General features: G+C 45.8%; 1 protein-coding gene across 1 annotated transcript in view; it reads left to right on the forward strand.

The window, feature by feature from the left end:
• PGM5 (phosphoglucomutase 5) overlaps nucleotides 1-27,166 on the forward strand; it is a 184,675-nt gene that overhangs the window by 147,447 nt on the left and 10,062 nt on the right. Inside the window, exon 10 of the mRNA XM_053907784.1 lies at nucleotides 844-978. Coding sequence (XP_053763759.1) covers nucleotides 844-978 — 135 coding nt within the window. The remainder of the gene's footprint in view (nucleotides 1-843; nucleotides 979-27,166) is intronic.

The raw sequence follows: 27,166 nt of genomic DNA on the forward strand, positions 1-27,166 counted from the left end.
ATAATGGCTTATTCTTAGCAACCAAGATTTAAGGCCAGACAAGTTTCAAGGGCAAATGTCTCAGGGCAAATATCTGATGTCAAAGTCGCCCGAGACTTCTCCTTTTTCAGACATAACAACTGACCAGACTTATTATTTTGTTTCCTCTTCTTCTTTCCTCTGCCCCCTCCCAATATGCTTGTTTATAACAAGGGCTTTATCAGTTGTCTTAAGAAAACAAATTTCCTTCAACAAACATTACAGTATGATCTTAACGGTCGTATTTTTCAAATATCCCTGCCACTAATGAAAACAGATGCACAGAGAACGGAGACAGTCTGAGCCAAAAGCACATTAATGCTGCCACAGCTCTGCCCCCACACCGTCCTGGTGGCCAGGGTGTAGAGTAAGAAGGAAGGACAGAGCCAAGAGGATGAGGTTGTATGCAGGAACCCCAGAATCCAGCTGAGGCTCCAAGCCTGAACGTTTCATTATAGGCCTTACTTGCTACCAGGGAATGTAAGTGCGAGGAAAGAATCAAAATAGATGAACTTAAAGCAAAGGGCAGGGGGGAGGGGGGGCGGGTAACCTTAACACAGGTAATTTGCTTGACTGTCATAAAGAAATTGCCTACTTCCACTGCATCCAGGGACAAACTTTGATCCCAGGGACATTTATTAAATATCATCCCCTCCTTTTCCCTCCACCTCTTTCTGGTTCCCACATCTCCCGACCAAGGGAACATGAGCGTCTGTTCAGTTTTGCCCCTAAGTCTCCCCCAGCAATAACCACGAGTAGGTATTAATTGTTACTACCTGCGTATTCTTTGGCTCACTGACCCGTTCTGGGTGTTCTTGGTCTCAGGGCCTAAGGATCATTTTCTCAGACGCCTCACGGCTCATCTTTCGGCTCAGTTCCTCCAGTGGTATGCGGGCCACCATCAGACTGTATGCGGAGAGCTACGAGAGGGACCCCGGCGGTCATGACCAGGAGCCTCAGGTACGAAAGCAGAGCTGTGTCCTCAGCAATATGTCTCGTCACTCCTGGAAAATTTAGGGAGCTCTCGTGGGCCTTTAGTGGGGGTTATCTGTCTTTCTGGAAAGTAAATTCCATATCGATGGATCCAGCTAGAGGACAGGCTTAGAGTAACTCTAAGCAGATTTCCTTCCTTCCTTCCTTCCTTCCTTCCTTCCTTCCTTCCTTCCTTCCCTCCTTCCTTCCCTCCTTCCCTCCCTCCCTCCCTCCCTCCTTCCTTCCTTCCCTCCCTCCCTCCTTCTTTCCTTCCTTCCTTCCTTCTTTCCTTCTTTCCTTCTTTCCTCGCAATGCTTGAAACAGAAAATTGGGCTCCAGCCTCTATGATGGGTTTAGACCAGCACCTCCCAAATTACTTCCCTTTCTTGACTATACTGCAGCTTGTTAATTGGGGGTGATATCAAGAGACAGCACTTGTATGGATGAAGGAATGTTTAGTTAGAGTCGAGCTGGTCACAGTCCTCAGAGCCTTAACTCTGCACATGTAAATAAGCAATCTCCAGGTGTTTGGCAAACTCTGGGCTGGATCCTGACCTTGAGGTGCACAGGTGCTACTCTGGGCCTCCTCTCTGAGACTGCTGCAGAGCCCAGATTCTCTTGAGAAGAAGGTCTGCATTTAAAGTTAGGGAGGCTAAGCTAGGCCAGCCAAGGCTGGGCCACCCTGTGTTTGGCAGAGTCCTTTCCTGTTGTCAACAATAGAGCCGATTAAGAACTCAGAAAGTACGTATCCCCACCACCACATCCATCAATGCTGCAGGCGACATTAAAACCAGAAAGGACCCACCAGAACATTGGGTACCTCCAGCTACAGTGCTGGCCGCCCCTTGCCGCCATGGTCTTTACTCCACCCTGGGTTCTGAAGCAGAGTCCTTGATAAGGTGGTTCCTTGAGATGAAGACAGTGGTTCCGTGCTTCTGTTGTGGAGAAGTAGAGAAGCAAAGAGAAACCCACTGCTTCTCATTTTCGAGTGACTCAGAATTTCCAGTGAGAATTTGCCGTAGTTGGGCCCTAGAATGATCTCAGAGAGGGTCTTCTTTCACTGTCAGCGGTTTAACGCGTTTTCCTTAAAATGGTACCTCTCTCAGGAGAGTCTCGAAGAACCAGATCAATATGGAGCCGTAGATCGTTACACCTGGCCCTGTAGCCAGAAGATCTGTTTGGAGGCAAATCATCCCAGATGGGGCAGTAGAGACCCTGGAGGCGACAGCTAGTGTGAGGGTCACCCAGCGCATGAAGCAGCAGAGCAGGAAGCCAGTATAAGGTCCTTGGCCCTTCCCGGTCGGAATCACAAGCTTTCCATTCAAGGACGGGCCATGCTCTGCCAACATAATTGGTCAGTGAGTACATTTCACCCAAGATAGTACCAAATCGTGCAAGAATTGGAGGTTTACCCTCTCTTTCCATATAAAACCCTTCTCCTCTCATGTTGGGAAATGAGATTAAATCAAGGGCCTAGAAGTCCAGAGCTACAGACAGGGGGAGGAATGATATTCCTGGCCTCAGCCACTCTGACTCACTCTGACTCGAGGCTAGTTTTTCTCAGCATTCTTTTCCCTATTTGCACCGGGTAAGTGGTTATGATATCTGCTGATTTTTATTTACCTCCCACACGGACCGCAGGAATATGACATCCAGGCCTTTAGACACGTGTGAAAACAGTCCTGTGCACAAGTGAGTTTCTCGCTGAGGTGTTACACACAAGCCAAGTGGTGCTCCCCCTCGCCTTTTCTTCCCCCAAAGCTTCCTTTGAAGCTGGAAACCTCCATAGGCCTGGGTTGTGTGTTAAGTATATGCTTCAGTCTGTGGGTAAAGAAAACATAAGTAATGCTCGTTTCCATGTAGTTTCCATTCTGTAGGTTTAAAGAGTTCACCATCGGTTGGGGATTCCTTTCATTGATCGTGTTCTTCTGATCAGTCATCTAGATGCCCTCTCTTTTCCATCATGAGTGAGAGTCTTCCCAGATGTGGCTCAGTGGGCCTCACCATATTTAGGTCACGATCCAGCTAAAAATTTTACATTAAAATCGAACTCCTTATTAAAATATCTTGTGTCATTGACTCACCAACTTAAGCCCTGTCGCATAATACATTCAAGTCGAGATGTAATTTAGAATAAGATTTTGAAAGACATCTGATCCCCTAAGGAAGGGGAAGGAGACACCAGCAGGCTCACCCATCACGGTACTGCTGAACCACACCTAGGCACTTGACGACTTCACTATACCTCCTCATTGCATTGCTTTCCCAGAAGCCCAGCTTCTGCCTTCCAAGAGCTCTGGGAGGAAGAGCCATTGGTCAAGTGTTAACAGAGACCAAAGATAAGCCATGCTCCTCGAGTTATTACTGCTCCGGGGCCTGATGGGCAAAGACCAGCTGTGTTGCTTCCTCAGCTTCAGAGACCTCTTCCCCCCCACCCCCTTTTAGCTTGTTCACATTGGCAACCCAGAAAACAGAACAAATACCCCTTCTCCCCTCACCCCCCACACTTAGACACCCAATACAGTATCTCTCGAATGTCTAGAGATCCCATTGATAAACGTATCCAATTCAACAGGTGTTAATGTCTCACCTGCCCTGACTCAAAACCCACCTACCTTCCAGTTAATCACCAGAGGACTAGAGAATTCTCTTCACCTGACTTCTCGGCATCTGGCTGTTTTACTTGGCACGTGGAGAGTTCCTGGTCCGGACATCTCTAAAAAGTTTTTATTGAAGTTCTAGTTAGTTAACGTGCAGCGTTGCATTCGTCTCAGGTCGTACAATGTAGTGTCCATCCATCAGCCGGTGTGCATCACAACAGGGGCACTCCTTAATCCCCATCACCTACTTCACCCGTCCCCCCCCCCCCACCTCTGGTAACCTCAGTTTGTTCTCCACAGTTACGAGTCCGTTTCTTGGTTTGCCTCTCTTTTTGCGCCACTTTGCTGGTTTCTTTTGCTTCTTTAGTTCCACATATGAGTGAAATCATATGGTATTTGTCTTTGTATAATAATTTCTTAACTACATCAAAAAATATTATTTGTAAATGAGAGAGACAGAGACAGCTTGAGTGGGGGAGGGGCAGAGAGAGAGAGAGAGAGAGGGAGAGAGAGAGAAAGAGAGAGAATCCCAAGAAGGCCCCGTGCTGCCTGCACAGAGCCTGACGTGGGGCTCGATCCGACGAACCCATGAGATCATGACCCGAGCAGAAACCGAGTCGGACGCTGAACCGACTGAGCCACCCAGGTGCCCCATCACACACACTAATTTTTTTTTTTTTAATTTTATCCATCTGTGCCTGGGAACAGGTGGTGAGGGGAGGAGGAGAGGTGAGGGGAGGTGAGAGGCCTCTCACCCCTGGTGAGAGGAGATGCTCACTCTGTGTCCTGGGTAAATCAGGCAAGCCTCCGAGGCCTGTTTCTGGAAGATCACATCGTTTTGAAAATAGAAGATTCCTTTAATTTTACTGGCCATCAGTAGGCCTCCAACAAGCCCTCAAACCAGCTGGTAATAATTTGGAAAAAGGGATGAGCCAAAGGATCTCAGTTCACAGGTGACCGGAAACAGTCCAAGTGTTTCCATTTTCGTTCCCACCAAGCTTATTAGCAGAACTGCTAAATTAACTGTTTATTTACCTTCTTTCCTTTTCCCTTTGAACCGGAGGGTGGAGTGGCTAACGAACAATAAAAGATCCAAAAGGAAAAGGAAGGAGAAGTTTTGCTAAGGGCTGGATAATCACAGCCTGATAATCAGCTCTGGCTAATCAACACTTGGCTTTAACACTTGGTACTTTAATTGCAGAATAAAACCACACCCTATCCCACCCCAGGTTTTGGAAGGGGCCCAGTTCTCCCCAACCCTCCTTATAATCAACGGACTTTATGAATTTCTGATAAGCTGTAGATAGAATAGGGACCAATATCTAAGCACCAGGAGTCAAATTGGAATTCATCTGTCCAACCAAGGGCTGGTTGCCATTTTACTCTTCTTGTTCTTATGACTTTATAATCTAGAAATGTTAAGTCCAGAGCCATTTTGTGTTTTATATTGGGAGAACATAGAACTTCTCATCTAAACCAGGATATTTTTGAGAATGAAATGGGGCACTGATAGTAATTATGTTGAGAATGTCCCCGGTAAACCAGGATATAAGGTTACTCTAGTGACGTGCCTTCGTGCTATCCTAGATCTGCACATCTCTTTAGAGGTGGGTTCCCGAGGGCACTAGCAACATAAACCTAGTAGTACAAAGGGAACGAACCAGTTGGATCCATGGTTCTAACAAAGCAGGACCACTTGGCTGGCTGGCTGGTTGGGGGGGGCGGGGGGTTGCCGGTGTTGATAAAGATATCTGTGCCCGGTCCTCCCTCTGAGAGATTCAACTTTAATTGTTCTGGGGGAGGGACTGCGTTTTTGAACAGCCTCCCAGATAAGTCTAGTTAGATGATGCTCTCAAACGTCAGTGTTTATTTCAATCACCTGGGGATCTTGTTAAAAATGCAGATTCTGACTCAGTCTGAGGAAGGCCAGGGAGTCTGCCTTTCTAACAAACTCTGAGGTCATGCTGTGTTGCCGGTCCAGGAGCCACACTTTGAATAGCAGAGTTGGATGAACCGCTAAGCCTTAAAGACAGGTCATTGAATTCTTGACAATTGTAGGAAAAGCAATACCTTTATTGTTTTAAAAGTTTTTAAGTTCATTTATTTATTTTGAGAGAGAGAAAGAGTGTGAGCAGGGGGAGGGGCAGAGAGAGAGAGAGGGAAAGGGAAAAAATCCCAAGCAGGCTCCCTCCTGTCAGTGCAGAGCCCAACATGGGGCTCAAACCCATGAACCCTGTGATCATGACCTGAGCTGAAACCAAGAGCCAGATGCTCAACCAACTGAGCCGCCCAGGTGCTTGAGCAATTCCTGTTTTTACTGTGCTCGCACGCATGGGGCTCTAGATTTCTCTCTCCAGTAGCCCACTGGAATGAACTGGAATGTCTTCCAGGCACCTCCAACTTGACTTACTGCAGAAGCGGCCTCCTGCCAGCTTCCCTCATCCCTCCTTGCTCCAGAAGACCCCTCCTTCTTTACCTGAGGGAGTCTTCATCTCTCTCGGTCAATGGCAGTTCCGTCCTTCCCAGAGGTTCAGCCAAAATCCTAGGAATCATCCTTGACTCTTTTGTTCTTCCTCCCATACTTCACATCCAACAGCAAACCCTATCGATGACCTTCAAAGCACAACCGGAGTCTGACCCCACCTTACCACCTCTACCATTTCTCCCCAGGACCAAGCTCCTGTCCTGGCCTCTCGATGACTGGCATTAGCTTCCTACCCGGTCTCTCTCCTTTTCTCCTCTTGCCCACTCCACCCCCGCATACCGAAAGTCTTAGCACAGCAACCAGAATGACTTTTTTTTTTTTTTTAAGTTAGATCCCCTAATCGTTCTGGTACAATCCTCCAGTGGCTCCCTATCTCACTCCGGGAAGAGGGAAGAGCCAAAACCCGTACCAGGGGAACCAGCCCCCTGCTGGAAATGATCCCCTTCTCCCTCTGACCGAGTCTCCTACCTCTTGTCCTGTGTCTTTCTGCCCTCCAGCCGTTGTTCTATGCACATACCAAAGACACTCTCTGCCTCCTGCCGCTTAAAAGTGGCTGCTTCCTCTGCCTGGGGTGCTTTTCCCTCCAATATCTCTGTGGCTTGACCTCTTGTTTCCTACTTGAGGACTCCCCTGGCCGCCCTATGTAAAATAACCCTCACATTTGCATACCGTTTATCTTTCTCACCCTGCTTTACTTTCCTCCATGGCACTCACCCCATCTCACACATATATTCACTTGCTTTACTGTCTGTCTCTACCAGTAGAATGTAAACACCGGGAAAAAAGTGTGTAAACACTTTGTCAGTGTTCTTCGCTGTTTCCCCAAGCGTACAGAATACTATCTGGCAGAAGGTAAATGCCCGATAGAATTTTGCCAAACAAATGAAATGTTCAGTGTTAATTACTTCCGAACATCTCAGACGCATTATATCACCTGGGAAACTGAAGTATTCTGTACTCAGTATGAACCTTGGTGCTACCATCAGGTTTTCTCTTACACTTGAAAGTTTGAAGCAAATTGTTGTCATTTTTACGGTCCCTGCCAAGTGCCAGGAACCATTCTAGATACGTTAGATATGCCCATTATTGTGTTCATCGTTCCAGTGCCCACCCCCCCCCCCCAGAGTAGAATTATCATCCTTCTTTTTCAAGTTGGTAAACTGAGTCAGGGAGCCATTAATAGGGAGCAGGCAGTTTCTGGATCGGAGAGTCAAACTAGCTCTTCATAAAACCCAGGTTGTCCATGCTAACCCTGAGGTCCAAGGAGAGAGGATTTCCTCCTACCTCTACGCTTGAACCCAAGGCTGCATCTGGAGCCTTAGTTCAGTATTTACTTACTGAGATACTGTTTTTTCCCTCACACCAACCAATCCCCTGTTTCTTAGACATCGGTGGGTGCCCAGCAGGTAAATTCAGTTCTGACACTAACTACCCGGAGTTAGCCCAGACCCCACAGATTAAGGGCTCAGTCCCACAAGACTGCCCCCACTTAAGAAAGGGGTGCCCAGGCTCGCCACATTTCTGTTCATTAGAATACACATTCAGGGGTTCCCATGATCCCCTCCTCAGCTTTGGTAATTTGCTAGAATGACTCACAGAACCCAGGAAAGCACTTTGCTTACTACTGGTGGTTTATTATAAAAGATACAACTCAAGAATGGCCAAACGGAAGAGATTCATAGTGCAAGGTATGGGGGGAAGGGTGCTCAGAGCTCCCATGACTCCTCCTGGCACACCACCCTCCCAGGACCTTGAGGTGGTCACCAACGCAGAGGCTCTCTGAACCCTGTTTAGGAGTTTTTACAGAGGTTTCGTTACATAGATATGATTGATTAAATCACTGGGCATTGGTGATTGAACTTCACCTCCAGCCCTTCTCCCTTCCTGGGAGGCTGGGATTTCCAACCCTCTAATCACCTGATGGTTTCCTCAGGCTGCAGCCCTCATTCTGAAGCCATCTGGAGTCTGTAAGAGTCACGGCGTCCGCATAAACTCAGGTGTGGTTGAAAGGGACTTACTATGATTAACAAATCCACTCATGTCACTCAGGTAGTGCAAAGGATTTGGGGAGCTCTGTGCCAGGAGCCAGGGACAAAGACCAAATATGTGGTTTTTTATACCACACTTATAAATGTGGATAAACGTAAGTGCTCTGAAAACAACCAGTTCTCCCTCCCTTAATTTGAGTTAGCAAGGAACAGGTTTTAAAAAAATCATCTAAAACATAATGTTCTAGATACATCCTCGTTGGGTTTTATATGCAACGGGGCATCTAAAGTGAGGGGTTAAAAACTAGGGGAATAAAATTAGAAATGATATGTGTGATGGGGAAGAATTGGAAACAATGGCGTTCAGAAGTGAAAAACATAAATGTTTTTCACTGAATACCTAAGTGGTAAATACCACTTAGGTATTCAGTTTTCATGACAACATGAAAATGTATATACGTGTATGTTTGTGTTTGTACATGCTTATGTGTGTATGTATGTGCGTGTGGTTTGTATACATATATACATATACACACACACAGAGTTTTGGATTCATAGCAGTTAAATATATGTGAAAACATCATGTTGTTACTTAGAAAGAAAATCTGCGCAGGGATGTATTAATAGCCTTACATGAAGAAAAAGATGAGAAGGCAGTTCATTTTCTTTTTCTCCTCAGAGTTTAGTCTGGATTGCTATAATTTGAAAATATGGAGGAGGGTGGAGTGATGTAGAGAGAGTTTAGAAAAGAAACACGTGGTTAAAGGGTTGGGGTGTCAACTCTCTGGCCAAGTTAAAGAGCGGGCTCATTTTGCCTGTCAGGGAGGCATGACCTGGAGGCCTTCAGGAATTAAAAGAATAATACGATGCAGAGAAAGATGACCAGCTGTTCTCCATAACTAATGAATATGTAATGTGATGAAATAAACTCAAGCTGAACTGGAAGGGATTCAGACTGACTGTTAGAACAATTTCTCAACTGTGAGGGCGTCTGCCCAAGTAAGATGGCCGGTTTGTGCTTTTCTCGGAGTCTCTATGACCACACAGATTTAAATAATTTTTAAATAGAGGCAGGCGTGGAAAGGATGGAACAAGGTAATGTGTCAGCGTTTTCTAGAACTTTAAAATTGGAGTTCTGTGACTATTATTTAAAAAAAAAAAAGAAACAAACAGGGTCTGGTCAGGTGGGTTAGATTCCCCTCTAGTGGCATAGAAATGAAATTAGGACAGCTGTGTTTTCACAAAGCCGAGTCACTTGGAGCCGAATGAAACTTGAGAGAACAAAGATGTGTGAGTTTTCTTTATTTCTACTCACTCAGGTGAATAACCTCCTAAAGAGAGTGAGCGGAGCAGTCCTTTCTCTCCCTAGATACTGCAGTCTGCACTCGCGCTTTGCTATTCCTCTGGGTTGTTTTCCTTGGATCGAAGACCTGGGATCATCACCTGTGGGTGTGTGAAAAACTCCCTTGGGCCTTTCCCTGCCTCTGCTGGGATCAGAACCCTCTTCAAGGTACTGAATGGGCACTCAAGCCTTTGTGGGCAAGCGTGTGCCCTGACGAGAGCTGACTGCAGCTGTAAACCACTCATGGTGAGCCCACAGACAAAGCCTAGCTCAATTCCCCCTTTTTGGCAATAAGCACAAAAGAGACCCTTCTTCCAAATCCTCTAAGGCTGTCTGGCATTGCCATTTTACCCCCAAGAACCTGGTGGCCTTAAGAAGCAGAAGAACTAAAAGGCGTGCCTTGATCCTGGCTTTGGGTCAATTGTAAATTAAGGTTTAGAGACCCAAAGCCCGGAAAAAATTGTATTTCCCCTCCCTACTTCCCCCTATGGAATTCAAAATAAAAACAAAGTTAGCTTCAAAAACAAATGTCAGGAAATCCAACAAAACTTTTGGTTTTTCCTTCTGAGGCTGTTTATTTCGGTGTCTCTGCTTTGCTGTGCCCAAAGCGCATGCCTCCCCAGCCATTGGTGAACCTGGCACAGTTTGTGTCCACAAATCGCAGAGTCTTGCTGGGTCTTGTTTACTCAGCCTGAAAAGGGAGCATGAATGAATTTGCCTTGGTTACACAAGTACGGAGGGTCACTGGCCATAACTCCTCTCACCAGATGAATGGGTTTGACAACTGTGGCGAGCACAATCTGTCTTTCCCGGCATCCTCTTTGTTCCAGCCCAGATACACCGCACAAGCAAGTTTCCCTTCAGCACAAAGCTACCCGAATCTCATCAGCTGGCAGTGATTCAGGCTTTCTTTGAAGCAGTGCTCTTCTTTGGTGGATAGTAAATCATTTCCTTTGCTCATAAACAAAAGTGTTTCTTGGTCAATGAATACTGGCGGTGAAAGTGGAGGTTGCCTGTGACCTTCAGGAGAAGGCCCTGGACTAGACTATGCCCTCAAGCAGTATCAGGAGGAGACATTGCCTGGGCTCGCCACTGCGGTCGTGCATTTTTCTTGGGGAACATACGTTCTGGGTGGTTAAGGGGAGGAATGTGGCTGTTTTAGCTCTCCTGTCTGCTCTTGGATGATTTCAAGTTTGACATCCTCATCCCAGAAAGAGAAACCCTGTTCCAGATGAAGTGAGGGAGTTCTCTGTCCTTTGTTTTTGCCTCCCAGGAAAGCTGAGAGGTATAAACTCTGGAAGGGCAGCATTTCAGTCCCAGAATGCTTAGGTCTTAGGAGAGAAAACAGCGAAAGTTTATGAAATTCTTGCTTTGTGGGTTGCGTATGCTTGTTTATTTTATTTTGCTTTGGGTTTTATTTCCAAGCATTTCTGTTTGTAGAAATCATCATGGAAGGTGTTGTTTGGTAACTTGGGGGCTGTGTATTCCAAAGTTAATGATGGGCAGATGGGAGGTAATGAGGCCATGAGAGTGTTTTAATATGTAGGTTTTATTATTTAGGTATGGCGAGGCCAACAGATTAGGAGACAATCGCCACTGAAAAGATGGCCGGTTACTCATTGTTCCCAGGAGGACCGGGCATGCCGCTCCATTCAGGGCCACAGGGGGAATCACCAATTATGAGGCAGAAAGAGTCGGGGGGAAATGTGGGCAAGAGCTTTTATTACCAGACTCAGCAGACTGAGGAGACTTAGGATTGGCTAGTTTGAATAATTTTGGCAGGCTCTGAGGCGGAGGGGCTGTTCCTGGTTGTCTGATACCTGGCCCTTGGGTGATTAGGGCTGGTGGACTGTGGCCCAGAATGTGAAAGTCCCCTAAAGGAGATATTTGGGGATGGGACTTGGGATTGATTGGTCTGCATATGAAAGGTGTGTTGATAGGGCACATATTTGCTACCTCTAGAAATTAGCTAACCCTGGGAGGAGCAAACCCTCCCACTATTAACAAGGCCACAAGATGTCAAAGCACCACAATAAAAGCCATGTGTCATATGGAGAGGAAAAGACAGAAACACAGTCATTTTTCCAGGTGTTTGGGGGCACCAGGATTTTGGCCCAATGTCCCATTGTCCCACCATTGGGCTTTGGAATCAGACACCCTTGGCCTTGAGCCCTTGGCAACTTAATCTGTAAGCTTCAGTTACTTTTCAGTCATATGGGGATAGAAATACTTTTCATTTCATAGGATTGTTGCGATAATTAAATGAAATCATTCGTACAGAGTGTTTTGGACAATGGCACACGCAAAGTGCTCAATAAATGTCAGCTGTTACTAATATTGTTCTTGCCATTATTTTTATTAATAGCAGTGGAGACCAATTTTCTGATCACACGAAGATCAAAGAGTCTCAGACTAATTAGTAATTTGTTTTGTTGGGGTTGTCCAATAGTCCTATTCTATCCAAGACAGGGTGCAATTGGTTGGTTGTTCCCAACTCATTTGCCAGAGAGAAAGGATTTGAAGACAAGAGCAGGTGTGAGACAAAGGGTGGGCTCATCGGAGAGAAGATTGTGAAATCTCTGTTGCTGGTTGTAAGATAAGTGCTTGATGGCTTCAGAGTATTAAATGCAAAAACTTAGCCCTACGGAAGAGGTGTTAACAACTTTTCTCTACAAAGGGCCAAATAGCAAATACTTTTAAGATCTGCTAGCTGTGTTAGTTTGCTGGGGCTGACGTCATAAAGTACCGGAGGCCAGGTGGCTTAAACGATAGAAATTTATTATCTCCCAGTTTTGGAGGCTGGAAATTCAAATTCAAGGTATTGACAGGGTTGGTTTTCATCTAGGGGCTGTGAGGAAAGATCTGTTCTTGACCTCCCTTCTTGGTTTGTGGATGGCCGCCTTCTCCCTCCACTTCTTCACATCATCTTCTCTCTGTGGATGTCTGTGTCCAGATTTTTCCTTCTTATAAGGATACCAGTCACATTGGATCAGGGCCCACCCCAATGACCTCACTCTAACTTGATTGCCTCTGCAAAGACCCTGTCTCCAAAGAAGATCGCTTTCTGAGGGACTGGGGGAGGGTCAGGACTCCGACATGAATTTCGAGGAGGTCACATTAGTCCTATGGAACTGTGTTACCAGTTGTCAACTGCCATTGTAGCACAAAAGCAGCCACAGACAATGCGTAAATCAATTAGTACATTTACTTATGGACAACAGAATTTGGACTTTGTGTACCTTTTGCATGTCACAAAATATTCGTCTTCTGATTGTTTTTAACTGCTTAAAAATGTAAAACCCATTCTTGTTCCTAGGCTGTATAAAAACCAGGTGGTGGGCCAGACAAGGACTACAGTTTGCTGACCCTGCCTTATAGGTTTTTAAACTCAGCACACTATTTCTTGTTACATTCAGTGAAGCATACATCAAAATGAGTTTGGCTACACAATACAGTTTATAAAAGGTAAATTGACATTTGTATTTGTGTGTGTGTATGTGTGTGTGTGTGTGTGTGTGTGTTTATACATGAATTTTCCAGTTTTAAAACAAAGTATCAAATATCTCCGGAAACCCCCAAACTTGACGTTCTGAGATCGAACTCCCTGTCTTTTGGTCGCAATGAAGCCTGAAAGGAAAATGTCTTAGAGCATGTTTGTATTCGTGAAATCAAGTTCCTTTTTTGGGCTTCAGATTTCGTGAAGCAAGTTTCCTTCTTTTTCCTATCCAAAGCAGTTGCTGACAAATGATTTTCAGATGAGCAGCACTATATTTAGGAAGAGAAAGGAGAACTAAGGAAGAATTCGTGGATACATGGGATGAAAAAAGGAAAGCATGAGAGAGAGCCCTGGTGAATACTTGGAATGTATGGGAAACATGTCCATAGGTGCACAAAGCCAGGAGAACCTTGACATTGTATTTTGGGGCAGAACGGGGCTTCCAGGAATTGGCAACAGGCACTCTTGCACTTCAGATGCTTTATCGGTCATCCTCAAACCCACTCCCCAAAGAAGCCCCACATCCAAGAGGAAGCAACAAGTCTATGACTGCTTTTTGTTCCTTGTTTGCTTCTAGTGACAGCCTCAGAAGTTACAGTTAGGATGGCTGGTGTGGTGTTCAACAAAACCTAAGACACTTTCGTGATGATTTACTAAGATTTTCCAGCTGTACTTTTTATACTGCATGTTTTCTATTGGGTTTAGCTACGTGGGCATTTCTATAGTGGTGAATCAAGACTCTGGCCTTGACTTACACTCACATAGTATATCTCATTTCGATACTGCTCAGAAGTTGCAGGCATCATCCTTTTAATGGATAAGATTCTATAAAAAGTTTAAAAGCGGCTGCAATTTAGCGTGTTTCTATCTGCGTTCTAAGCTCTTGCTACCCAAAGGACAAGTAGCATCAGCATCATCTGGTTGCTTCCTAAAGTGCAAAGTCTCAGGCCCCATCCCAGACCTGCTGAATCCGACTCTGCATTTTAAGGAGCTGCCCCGGTAATCCGTGTGCACACTCAAGTTTGAGGCGTCCTACTGCGACGACCATCGGGATCCTTATTTGCCCCTTGGCTAGAGCAGAAAAATCCCTCTAAACTACTAGGAAGCCAGGTGATTGGCCTCTGCTGTTCCCTCCTCCTTCCAGAAAATCACAAAAAAGCGTAGAACACAACTCAGACAAGTGCCGCAAGACCTTTGAAGACCTGTTTCTGCTTCTCAGGATAATTAACAAAAAGAGAAGCAAGAAAGTCAGTTTCACTTTGCGTCTCCATAGAAACCCTGCCTCGCTTCGACTCCACAGTGTTAGACTGTGTTTTCTTCACACAGTTAATATCATTCGAACGGAGAGATTCAAAATAACCCAGGGAGGAGGTAAAGAAAGTTCTAAGGTGATTTTACGAAGATAGGGAGCCTTCCTAAAACTGTGGGTAGACAGTCTAGCACTACTATCACTAGGTAAAGGTCAATCATATATATATATATATTTTTTGGTGTTTTTATTTATTTTTGAGAGAGAGAGAGAGAGAGAGACAGAGCGTGAGCAGGAGAGGGGCAGAGAGAGAGGGAGACACAGAATCCGAAGCAGGCTCCAGGCTCCCAGCTGTCAGCAGAGCCCGATGCGGGGCTTGAACTCATGAGCCACAAGATCTTGACCTGAGCCAAAAATCGGACACCCAACTGACTTAGCGCCCAGGTGCCCTAAGTATTTTAAAATACTTGAGGGTTATATGGCAGCTATGTCTTTTTTTTTTTTAATTCAAGTTAGCTAACATACAGTGTAGTCTTGGCTTCAGGGGTAGAACCCAGTGATCCATCACTGACATACGACACCCAGTGCTCATCCAACAAGTGCCCTCCTTAATGCCCATCACCCATTTAACCCATCTCCCACCCACCTCCCCACCAGCAACCCTCAGTTTGTTCTCTGAATTGAAGAGTCTTATGGTTTGCCTCCCTCTCTGTTTTTATCTTCTTTTTCCTTCCCTTCCCTTATGTTCATTTGTTGGGCTTCTCATATTCCACATATGAGTGAAATCTTATGATATCTGTCTTTCTCTGACTGACCTATTTCACTTAGCATAATACACTCTCGTTCCATCCATGTTGTTGCCAACGTCAAGATTTCATCGTTTTGGATCACCATGCAGTATTCCATTGTATATATAACCACATCTTCTTTATGCATTCATCAGTCGATGGGCATTTGGGCTCTTTCCATAATTTGGCTATTGTTGAAAGTGCTGCTGTAAACATTGGGGTGCATTCAAATCAGCATTTTTGTATCCTTTGGATAAACACCTAGTAGTGCAATTGCTGGGTCCTAGGGTAGTTCTATTTTTAATCTTTTGAGGAACCTCCATACTGTTTTCCAGAGCGGCTGCCCCAGTTTGCATTCCCGCCAGTCGAGCAAAAGGGTTCCCCTTTCTCCGTATCCTCACCAACATCTGTTGTTGCCTGAGTTGTTAATTGTAGTATATGGCAGGTATGTCTTAAAGGCAAAGTTCAAAAGAACATGTTCTTTTGTCAAACGTGGAAGAAATGTTCAGCCACCACACTCATAAAATGTGTATTAACCGTCCCTGAAGTCCACCGACAGTCTTTGTATCACGGAGAAGAATCTCTTCGAGTGGAGGGTCATTTCTATTTGTCAGTGCCTGGTGTTAATGACTTTTCAACTGTACTGCCTCCACTGTGTGACTCAGGCAGCCCACTAGACATTTTCTTTACCCTTTGCTTCTACTCTTCATGCTTAGTTTGGTAGTTCTTGCTAACTAGCTGCTTTGGAAACCGATACGCCCTTCAGGCGTGTGTTCCAAGTGCAGTGACGTCTGTTCTTTCGGCTTTCAGCATTGTCCTGTCCATCTGCTGTCTGATTCCATTCCCTCTGGCTGGAGAGCTGGGGCTGCAGGGCACACAGACACAAGGGGAGGAGAGCATTCCTGGGGCTGAGGCCATCTCCTGTTGCAGAGAGATGTTACTTCTTTTTTTTTTTTTTTTTTGAACATTTAAAATTTTTTTTTCATTTTGGAGAGAGGGTACGAGCTGGGGAGAGGGGCAGAGAGAGAGAATCGTAAGCAGGCTCCACACTCATCACGGAGCCCATTACAGGGCTCAATCCCATGACCCGGGGATCATGACCTGAGCCCAAAGAGTTGAATGCTCAACCAACTGAGCCAGCCAGGTGCCCATCGAAGTTAACGTTTTTGAAAGAAGCCAAATATCGTTCGCAGATTCTTTAAAAGAAATCCTAATAGTTATAGTCTGGAAAATATTATAGTGAGTATTAATGGAAGAGAGATGTTACTTCTGATTGCAATGACTTTGGGTGCCTTTCAGTCAAGGAGCTGAGAACACTTCTGGTATTCTTAATCTTTTTAAACAAATCAGATCTTCCGTGAGAAAAGATAGTATGAGTTTCATGTTACGGACAAGGAAGCAGAAGCCAGAGAAGTTGTTGTCTGCCTACCAAAGGTCAACCTGTTGGGGTTAGATGCTTGGACACACACTTCCACCCCACTCTTCTAGCAAGCCAGGCTTCCTGCTTAAAGAATAATAATAATTGGGGTGCCTGGGTGGCGCAGTCGGTTAAGCGTCCAACTTCAGTCAGGTCACGATCTCGCGGTCCGTGAGTTCGAGCCCCGCGTCAGGCTCTGGGCTGATGGCTCGGAGCCTGGAGCCTGTTTCTGATTCTGTGTCTCCCTCTCTCTCTGCCCCTCCCCCGTTCATGCTCTGTCTCTCTCTGTCCCAAAAATAAATAAAAAATGTTGAAAAAAAAATTTTAAAAAAAGAATAATAATAATAATAATAATAATGTTGATTCCTGTACATGGGCTAGATAGAAAGCTGTGTGTTTTGTGTTCTTTGGTTTCTTATTCTCATCACAATCCAATAGGGTAGGTACTTAGCCATCCATGTTTTGTAAGTGAGAAAACTTTGGCCCTGAGAGTTTAAATGACCTACTATATCTAAGCAGTGTGGCTGGTATTTGAACCTAGACTCTGCCCCCCAGAGACCCGGGTCTTAACTAGGGTGCTATACCCTGTGCTGTCAAAAACTTTGGGGATGTGCACCCCAAATAAATTCGAGTCACCGGGGTGCCCATCCTTCGTCTGGCCTACCGTCGGTGCCCCCCAACCCATCCTCTGAGAATGTTCTCAGATGCAATCCTTGAGCCTCACAGTTCCTGAGTAGTGGGAAGTCTAGTCTAGCCTAGATTTGCTCCTTGTGCAAATCCGCCGGCCTTCCCTCAACGTCTTCAAGCTCCGCCTCGTGAGAACGTCTATTTCAGAAAAAAAGAGGAAGATTTTAGTTAGAATGTCCTAGATTTCCTGGATAAGGTAACCAGGTAAAATGTCTACTCATTAATATCAAAATCATTTCACTGCTTCTGCTCCGTGACTGCTTGTTCCATGGCAGCAAATTCACACGCCAGCGAATCCTAGATTAGGGAGTTGAAGACAGTAGGGCACAGCAGGGATGCCAGTGACACCCAGCTCTCTCCAGGTTTTGCCTTATTAACAGATGAGCCCAGCATTGCCATATTTTCTGGATTTTTAGAAACCTGGATTTTTGTATAAAATGTGGTTTTTAAATACTGGCAGGAAAATGATCACAAAACAAAACCAAACCCCGTGTGAAGGACTTCTAGTAATTGTGGGCTAGGTGATTCAATCTAACCCTCCCTCTGGACCAAAGAGGCTGAAAGAAACACATAAAAGCATTTTTGGAAAAACGTCGGTGACCAATGATCTGATAAAAGAGTAACAGAAATAGGGAAGGAGTTGGGGCTCAGGGAAGTGAGCCAGAACACTTTCTATGCTAAGGCATTTGCCCGTTTAGGGGAGGTGCTAGGAACAGCCGCTTGTGGAAAATTACATACGTGAAGGTCACGGGCCTCAGGTCTAGGTGGAAAACCTGGTCTGTTACCACCTGCCTCTGTTGCCCAGAGGACTAACCAGAGGGTCAGATAAGAGGCATCCCCGAGTGACAGATTGATGTGTGGCTGAACGAAAACTGGTTAGAGTTAAGAACTCACCAAAAGCAGAGATCCTGGCACAACAATGCCCGTTCTAGATTGTAAACTCAAAGGGAATCATTCCAAAAATAACAGAGTACAGATTGCAGTCCCGGGGGTGATAAATCCATGACTCTGAACTGCTAGCTCCCTCAGAAGATGAAGGAAGCTATTCTTAAGTCGCAAGTTACTTCTCTGAGTAATTTCTCAAACAAAATGGCCAGCCGACTATGAAGGATGAAAGGCACTTGAAGAGACAAAGCGATGTGCACAGGAATCGATACACATACAAGATAGAGGGTAAGCAACATGAAAGATACAGTGAGGTCTACCAGAATTTAACTGGAATCTCAAAAGGAGAGGAGAGACTGGGGTACTGGTAAACCTGGAAGGGATAATAGCTGAAGGTTTTCCAGAACCAACGAAGGAAATCAACCCACTGGTTCTAGAAACCCAAGCAGGATAAATAAAGATAAATTCACTTTGAGACACCTCAGACTAAGACTGCAGAATATCAAAGACGGACCACAAGGGGAAAAAAAAAATCAAAATCAAAGACACAGTTGTTTGATTGACAACTAATTTTTCAAAAGCGACATTGAAAATCAGAAGATGGAAATAACTGACAGTCTAGAAATGATGTTTCTAAAATGAGAGCAAAATGAAGACACTTAGACAAACGCTGAGAGAATGGGCCGCCAGCAGATGGACCCAAAACAAGGTCTCAAGGACATCCTTCAGTTAGGAGGAAAATTACCCTCCATGAAGCCTCAAGCCTGCTGCAAAGGAAGAAGCAAAGAAAGGCTGAAAACAAGGTTGATTTATATAAACATTGACTGTATAAAACATTAATAATAATGCCTTTGGTGCTGAAAATATTTATCATGTTCTTGTATAACTCGGAGGAAAGTAAAGTTGTAGATCGTTATTAGATTTTGATAAGTCAAGGATTCATCCTGTGATTTCTAGGGAACCATCACAAAATATAAAAGGAAAGGGTTTCATTTACAATCTAAGAGAGGAAAACACAGAAAACACAACTTAAAAATCATCCAAGAGAAGAAGGAAAAACAGGTGGGTCAAAAAGCATTTAGGGTGGTAGATTTTTAAATACAAATATATTCATTATTTCTTTAAATGTAGTTGAAATAAAAGCCCCAGGGAAAAGCCAGAGTGTGGATTTTTTAAAAAAAGACAGAAACTCATTAAAAGAGACAGATCTTTAAAAAAATTTTTTTGATGTTTATTCACTTTTCTGAGAGACAGAGAAAGAGAGGGCACGAGCCGGGGAGGGGTAGAGAGAGAGCGAGACACAGAATCTGAAGCAGGCTCCAGGCTGAGCTGTCAGCACAGAGCCTGACGTGGGGCTCGGAACTGTGAGCTCATGACCTGAGCCGAAGTCGGACGCTTAACCAACTGAGCCACCCAGGCGCCCCTAAAAGAGACATATCTTCAACAAAAAAAATAGAAAATCTGAAAGTTCAAAAAAAGTTAAAAGCTATACAAAATAATAACCAAAAATCTAGCTCTGTTTATTTCAGACAAAGGTCTAAAGTCTTGCTAAAGGCAAAGAGGGAGTCATCAAAACGATCAAGGGTTTAATTCCCCCAGTTAGACCTAACAGTCCTACAATTACAAAGAAGAAAATGGACGAAACTGTTAAGAAGAAATAGAGAGATGTCCAATCACCCTGGAATATTTTAACACCCCTCTCAGGAATTATTGGAACAAGTAGAAAACAAAAATTAGTAAAACTCTAGAATATTTGGACAATATAGTTAACATGCCTGACTTAATGGGCATGCATAGATACTCCCCCAAACGGTATCACCATATAAAGGCCTTGCATGTCACAGGAACACATCTAAAAATTATATGCTGGGGGATGAAATGATACAGAGTACTATCACAAGGGCAATTAAGTGAGAAAATACTAACAAAATGGATACAGGAAGCATTTGGTGGCATGCGTTTTTAAATCATCTATTTGCGATAAAAAAAACCTTTCCGGGTAGGAATCAAAGGAGAGTCCTTTAAGCTCCTAAAAGGTATTACTACATCTTGGAGGCGGGCTCTCTGTGCTGACTGTATTTCTTGCTAACTAGGGAGGACCATTTGTTGAATTCGTTTCGAACTCAAATAGGCTGGGGCTTCAGAAATACGACCACCAGCTTTACCTAGAATTCGTGTGTGTAACTTGCGTGGGCTTCCCCTGTGATGGCTGTGTTTCACCATTCTTTTTTTGGTTTCTTTGTTGCTTGTTTGTTTCACAATTCTTAACAAGGCACTTCTCAAATAGTGTGCCTGGAACAGAGAAACCTTTAAAGCCATAAAGACAAATAGACTTCAAACATTTTTGGAAGATGGAAAGGTCCGTCTAGGGTCGTGAGATACAGCACAGCTTTGTAGTTAGAATCAAGGCGCGGACTGGGTTCAGAGCTCAGCTCTGCCGCTTGCTAGCTGAGCTGTGGGACTTTGAGCAAGCTATGTAAACGCCTCTGAGCCTCAGTTTCCTCATCTGTAAAATGGGGATAATACCACCTACCTCATAGGCCTTTATGAAGATGAACTCAATACACGAATTAGAGTCGTAGCTGGCACACAGTGGGTACTCGGTGTCAGCTGTACAAAAATCACTAAAGAAGAATCAAAACGTCAGAACCCAAGGCACAATCTATAGATGAGGGCAAAAGGAGGGATTTCCTCCTCCCAAGATTTTGGCAAAGCCGGTAAATGATTTCTCCATCTTGCCGCGGAGGCAGTCCTGTTGCCTGTGACCTAAGCCCAGCCGGGAAACAACATTTTCTGGCTTCTGAGCCCGCTGAGGCACGAGCAGGCGTGGATTTGACGTTCGTAGGTGCAAGCTGCAGGTTTAGCCGGCGAGGCCTCCTGACGGCCTTCAGTGACAGAGCCCAGCATGCAGGGCCGGGGATGCTGCTGGCAACCACAGGGTCTCTCATTTCATGTTTACAACAACGCTGTGAATCAGGAACTCTTCTTGGCATCCCAATTTCAGAAATGAGGCACAGAGAGACTGAGAACCCTGTCTGGTAAGTGCTGAGGCTGGAATTAATCCCAAGCCCGACTGATTCATGCATTCACCCGACGTAGTGTGTGCTCTCCTACTTCGCTTACGCCTGGGCTGCTTTCCTCCCCTAACGAAGAGTCAGGCGATAGAGCAGCCTAAAGCGCTGTCTAGACTTCTTACCTTTTGCTCTGGTCAGCTACTGTTGCTTAACAAATGACGGACAGCAATGATTTCAGCATGCTCACGGTCCAGAATTTGGACACGGTCCAGTAGGACGGCTTACCCCCTGCTCCAGGATGTCTGGCATCTTCCACGGGAAGACGAGAAGGATTGAGAGGGACCCACGCGGCTGGGATCCGGAATCTTCTGGAGGCCTCTTCACCATTTGGCCAGACTTGTACACGCAGGTCTTGGGCCAACGTGGCGAAGCGACAGGGCCTTCTGTGACCCAGCCCTAAAAGTCACGTAACACTTGTGTAAACTCTATTGTTCAAGCGAGCTTGCCAAGTTTCAAGGGAAGAGGGACTAGACCCCACCTCTTTTTTTTTGTAAGTGTTTATTTTTGAGAGAGAGAGAGAGAGCGCACATGAATGGGGGATGAGCAGAGAGAGAGGGAGTCAGAGAATCACAAGCAGGCTCCACTCTTGTCAACACAGAGCCCACCACAGGGCTCGATCTCATGAAGCGTGAGATCATGACCCGAGCCAAAGTCAAGAGTCAGACACTAATTGAGCCACCCATGCACCCCTAGACCCCCACCTCCTAATGGAAAGAATTTTAAAGGATTATGCAACTGTGTTTTAAAACTAACTACCCTATTCTTATCCTTCTAATCGGCTTCAGAGTATCAGGTGCAATAAAGATGGCCCCACATCTAAAAGCCAAAGGTGGTTCAGCAGCATAGAATTTCCAAGGCATATTCTTGCTTCCTACCACCTGATTTAGAAGTTGTTTTCGAAATGCATTTCCCACTTCATATCAGCGACTAGTGTTTTTATCGTCAAAATGGACTAGATAATGTCATGGTGACCAACAACTCAAAACTCTCAGTGGCTGAAAACCACCAGTGAAAACGAAGTTTCTTATTCACATTATATATTTTCCACAGCTTGACTGGGGGCTCTCCTCCACGTTGTTTGTCCTCTAGGGTCCAGGCGTCTGGAACATGGCTGGTTGCTATAATCAGAGAAGCTTTGGCCGAAAGCGAACATGTCTCCCCCACTTAAAAAAAAAAATTAATGTTTATTTATTTTTGAGAGAGACAGAGATGGAATGCGAGTGGGTTAGGGGCAGAGAGAGAGGGAGACACAGAATCCAAAGCAGGTTCCAGGCTCTGAGCGGTCAGCACAGAGCCCGACGTGGGGCTCGAACTCACGAACCGTGAGATCATGACCTGAGCCGAAGGTGGTCGCTCAACCGACTGAGCCATCCAGGCACCCCACGTCTCCTCCACTTTTAACCCAATGGCTGGGAATTGTCAAAAGGCCCCACCTGGCCGTAGAAGGACCTGGAAGCTCAGCCTTCTGTATCAGGGAGCAGAGGAATGCTGGTATTAAGGTGTGACGTCAGTGGCTACCAAAGTGACCGACTACTGGGAGGTTACACTTATCATTTTGAATAATCTTTCTGAGCCTAGACCTATGTGGGCTTTGGAACCAAGTATTTGTTAACTAATCTTTTCAAAACATATAAATGTGAGCTAGCTTGGATGAACGTGAACCAGTATGTGAATACGTTCAGTTCTGTTACACAAACCGATTTTAAAAGTCCAATGAATACGTCACATCTGAGGAGACGTGGGAGGCCAGGTGGGGTTCCCAGCTGGCTGGGGTTTCATGATCCTGAAGTGCACCTTGAAGAAAAACCCATGACTACCCATATCGAAGAACCACTGGTCTTCAGAAATACCCCATAGTCCTGGTATAAGTTCCATATTGGGCCCTGCCCGGTGTAGCCCTAAAACCCACACCCTCTTGCAGGCTGGAGAGGGTATAAGATCTGGCTTGAGGACACCTTGCAGTACAGTTGGGAGCTTTCTGGTAATATATCCATAGGTCTCTTCTTCTCCATGTGAAGACACAGGGACAAAAGCCATGCTCAGAAGCAGCCCTGTGGGGGTGTCTCACTCTCACACCTACCACCCAGCACGTCACTTGGAGCAGCCAGCTTCCTGTGACAAGGCACGGGTGACTGCAGGGCCGGAACCCCGTGGGGAACCCTGGGGTCAGAAATTCAAATGACAACCCACCGAGGTGAGTACGACAGCCAGGCATGAAACAGAGGGAAGTTGTTGGTTGGAACTGGCATGCCATCTAAAGGCATTCAATTCTTATTTTATATATTCAATAAAACCTTGGATTGCAAGTACCTTGCTCTGCGAGTGTTGCGCAAGAGGAGCAAACATTTCTAATAAATTTTAACTCTATAAACGAGCGATGGCTTGCAACACAAGTCGGACGTGACGCCGAACATCACACGATCGCAACTGAGCCGGTGGTTCTTGAAATTCGCCTTGATATACACGTGCTTTGCATTACGTGCATGTTTGTGGAACTAATTATGCTCGCAAACCAAGGTTTCACTGGACGTATATTAAACAGTATTTTAAAAATGTCTATATAAATTTTGTGCCAGCAAAAATAAGAGGTAACAGAGTAGATTGGGTGGCCGTGGACCTCCGCTTTGCGTGCCCCCATGTAGCCTCGGGGGTGGCTTTGAAGGTGCTTGGGTGTTAGTTCCATTCAGTTACTGGTTTGTAGGATGACAGCAGTGCTTACTCAGCCCCGCCCCCACTGGGTGCCATGCTTGTTCTGAGTGTTTCCCGTTCATTAGCTCATTTCCTCCTCACAGCTGCTCTATGAGGTCCAGGGCCCCCTATTCTGTGTAAGGAGCATTAAGGCTCATGGAGGTTACCCAAGCTCACACAACTCACAAGGGGGAGGGCCAGGCACTTTGGCTTCAGAGTCCCTACTTGTAACTACTCTTCTGGACCACTCCTTATAGACTAAGTAGCACGACACTCTGTTAAGTGTGGTTTTCAGACCTGGGGATGTATCACAATCACTCCGGGAGCTTGTGAGGACTACACACTCCTTGATTGGTCGGTCCCCAGCTTCACCAAAATGGCGTCGCCATGACAGGAGCCCATAACGGCATCCCCAGTGATTTCTTCCCTCATCCTCAGGTAACAGTCTTCTGACCAACCTTTGGGAGATTTCTTTGGAAACTTTTAATGGATCCATAAGGATCCAGGCTTCCCGGGATCTATATGCAGAAAGCCAAGCTGAATCCCATTATTGTTCCAACCCTGGGAACCATGTTTTTAAAGACTGATTGATTACCTAGACATTGGCTTTCAGAAGTGGTTGGAACTGAAGTAAAAATAGGAGGCGAATGCTTACAAGGAGAGTCCTTTGAGCAACACCAATGGGACAGTGCTGCTTTTTTTTAACCCCTGCTTTCCATCGTGTGGTCGGATTTCTGCTAGCTGTTCCGTGAGTGGTGATAGCCAGGTGGGCAACTGTAGTTTCCCTCTATGCGGGCAAGCATGTTCCACATCAAGGAGGCCATGGAAGTCTGTCGTGAATATACCCAACGAAGAGAACTGTGGAAGACACAGTAGGGACACTTGAGGAGGGTGGGCAGAAATCATGGTGATGTGAATGAACCAACTAGTCATTCCTTTCACATCCTCCCACGATGTTTTCAGTGACAGAAAGGAGGCTAGAAAGGGAGGGGAGAGGGAAGGAGTGACGGGTGGGGGGCAGTTCTACAAAACGTGAGCTGTCACATCTTGCAGGTTGGTTTGTGTTTGCACCGCAGGACAATGACGGGGCAACGGGACTCTGCCTGATGCCTGGCAGCGATGTCCACAAATGCTGGCCAGTGTGTTGCTTTCTCCTCCCCGCACCCCCACCCCCCAATCTCCATGGGATTCTTCCAAGTGTGGAGCCAAATGGAGCTCACGTTTGAACAAATAAGAAAACCGTCTTTGTGACTCTTCTGTTTTACTTTGTATCTGTAGCCTAGGGACGCCCTTTCACCTCCTCAAGTCCCAAATCAACGGTGAGAGTGGAGGGGTTGGAGGAGGAGGCTGGGCCTGTCTGGCCACGGTGGTTTCTAACCAGGCTTGTCACTGTGGTCCCAAAGTGCTGGTTTAGTTCTTGCTTCCAGTGAACTTCTTTGGGAGTGTTTCGTCAGCGTCTGTCTTGGGGTGGCTCTCTCTCTCCCTCAGAAGAGAGATTCTGCGGAGGCCTGGCCCGTGATGTTGACAAGATAGATGGTTCCCTCGGTGTGGGGCTCAAAATTCAGATTTATGTAGTCATTTTCCACAGTCTCCATTTTGGCTACTTTTAGTTCTGTTGTGGATCAAGACAGGTAAATGTGTCAGACGAAAGAGGAATTAAAGTCAGGGCCCTCGTACGGATTATAATAAAGAGCAGAATGTTGGCAGCGTTTGGCATTTTTGCTTAATTTTTATTAGCCAAAGCGTATTTGATTTTATCTTCAGTAATAATTCCTCTTCTCGATGCCCCTCCCAAATGGGTTTAAAGTAGCCCGTCATCCTTCTTACCTAAAATCTGGGCTATTGTAACCCAGGTGGTGTCTTAGAGGGCACCCTCGTACAAACTGGAAAAACCATTTGTGAGAGTGGGTAGGGTGAAGAGGCTTTCTCCTCCCCGCCTGGCATGGATAGCATCTTTGTGGGAAGACAGGGGCGCCCCTTTCCCTGGGAAGATGTGGGCTTGCCGTCTCCTGAGATGGGCTTGGGACAGATTTCCCTCCCCGCTCACCCCTTTGGGCAGGAGCCCTTACAAACGGCCTTGAGGGTTACAGATCCCTGTCCTTGGCTCTCTCTCTGTTACCTTGTGTGTATTCTAGATACATATTTTTTTGATGTTTATATATTTATTTTGAGAGAGAGAGTACGTACATAAGCAGGGGAGGGGCGGAGAGCGAGAGGGGGAGAGAGAGAATCCCAACCAGGCTCTGTGCTGTGAGCGCCGAAGGCAGGAACCGTGAGATCATGACCTGAGTTGAAATCAAGCGTCGGACCCTTAAGCGACTGAGCCCCCCCGCAGGCGCCCCGTGAGTGTTCAGTATTTAAAGGGCAGTAGAATCAGAAACTTTTCCAACGCTGGGATGTTTTGGAAACAAAGTCAGGGGATGACTCCAAGTTTATAATCCTCACAGGTATGGCTGGCTGCACAACTCCTGAGATACAAGGAATGTCACATTGTCCTTGTATTGCACGGAACAGACGATCTCCAACTTGGTCAGCCCTCTCTGAGTTGGCAGGAAACTCAGTAGCTTCACAGAGTAGAGCATGAGTCCCGTATACTCAAATGGCCATTTGAGGCTCCCTCCCTTTTCCGAAGCATCTAAGACCATGCAGAAGGGATGGAGGCATGGAGAGGGTGCACGCTTTCCTGGGGAGAGTGCAGGCTTCTGTGATCGGCGGAGCTCTCAGCTCTCTGTGGGTTGTCCCCACTCTCTGTCTGAGGCACTGCTCTGGGCAAGGGCACAGGCTCTTTTCCCCAGTGGCCCTTGCCACTGCCCACTGCCCTCCTCAGTGTTGTTGCATCCAACAGGGCTCACACCGTCACCATTTCCAGAATGCAGAGTCCTTTTCCTTTACTGTCTTCCCGGACTGGACAGCTTTCTTTTGAAGCCTTCACCCCAGCCCTAGCATCATCTTGGTACTTGGTGCTAATTAGAATCCCTCAAGAACCTATTAACTCTTCCCAAGCAAAGAGGGGTTCCTGGCTTAAGAAATACGAAGCCTGGGGGCGCCTGGGTGGCTCAGTCGGTTAAGCGTTGGACTTCGGCTCAGGTCACGATCTCAACGGTTTGTGGGTTTGAGCCCCGCGTCAGGCTGTGTGCTGACAGCTCAGAGCCTGGAGCCTGCTTGGGATTCTGTGTCTCCCCTCTCTCTCTGCCCCTTCCCTGCTCTCTCTCTCTCTCAAAAATAAATAAACATTAAAAGAATTAAAAAAGAAAGAAAGAAACATGAAGGCTGGACTCTCCTTTGGGTTGAGGAGGAGGCTATGGGGGAATGGATGGACAGTTTTGTCTCTTCCTAGTGAAGCTTCCTGATGAAGAGGCTGCCAGACACAGGTTTCTCAGATCATCCACACAATAAATGCTGGAAAGCTCACCTCATCACATCATTTCCCAAACCTGCCATTTGTTTTTTTGTTTGTTTTTTGGGTTTGTTTTTTTT

This window comes from Panthera pardus, unplaced genomic scaffold (assembly GCF_024362965.1).
Source record: "Panthera pardus isolate Hobbes unplaced genomic scaffold, ASM2436296v1 HiC_scaffold_20, whole genome shotgun sequence".
In the NCBI taxonomy this organism is placed as follows: Eukaryota; Metazoa; Chordata; class Mammalia; order Carnivora; family Felidae; genus Panthera; species Panthera pardus.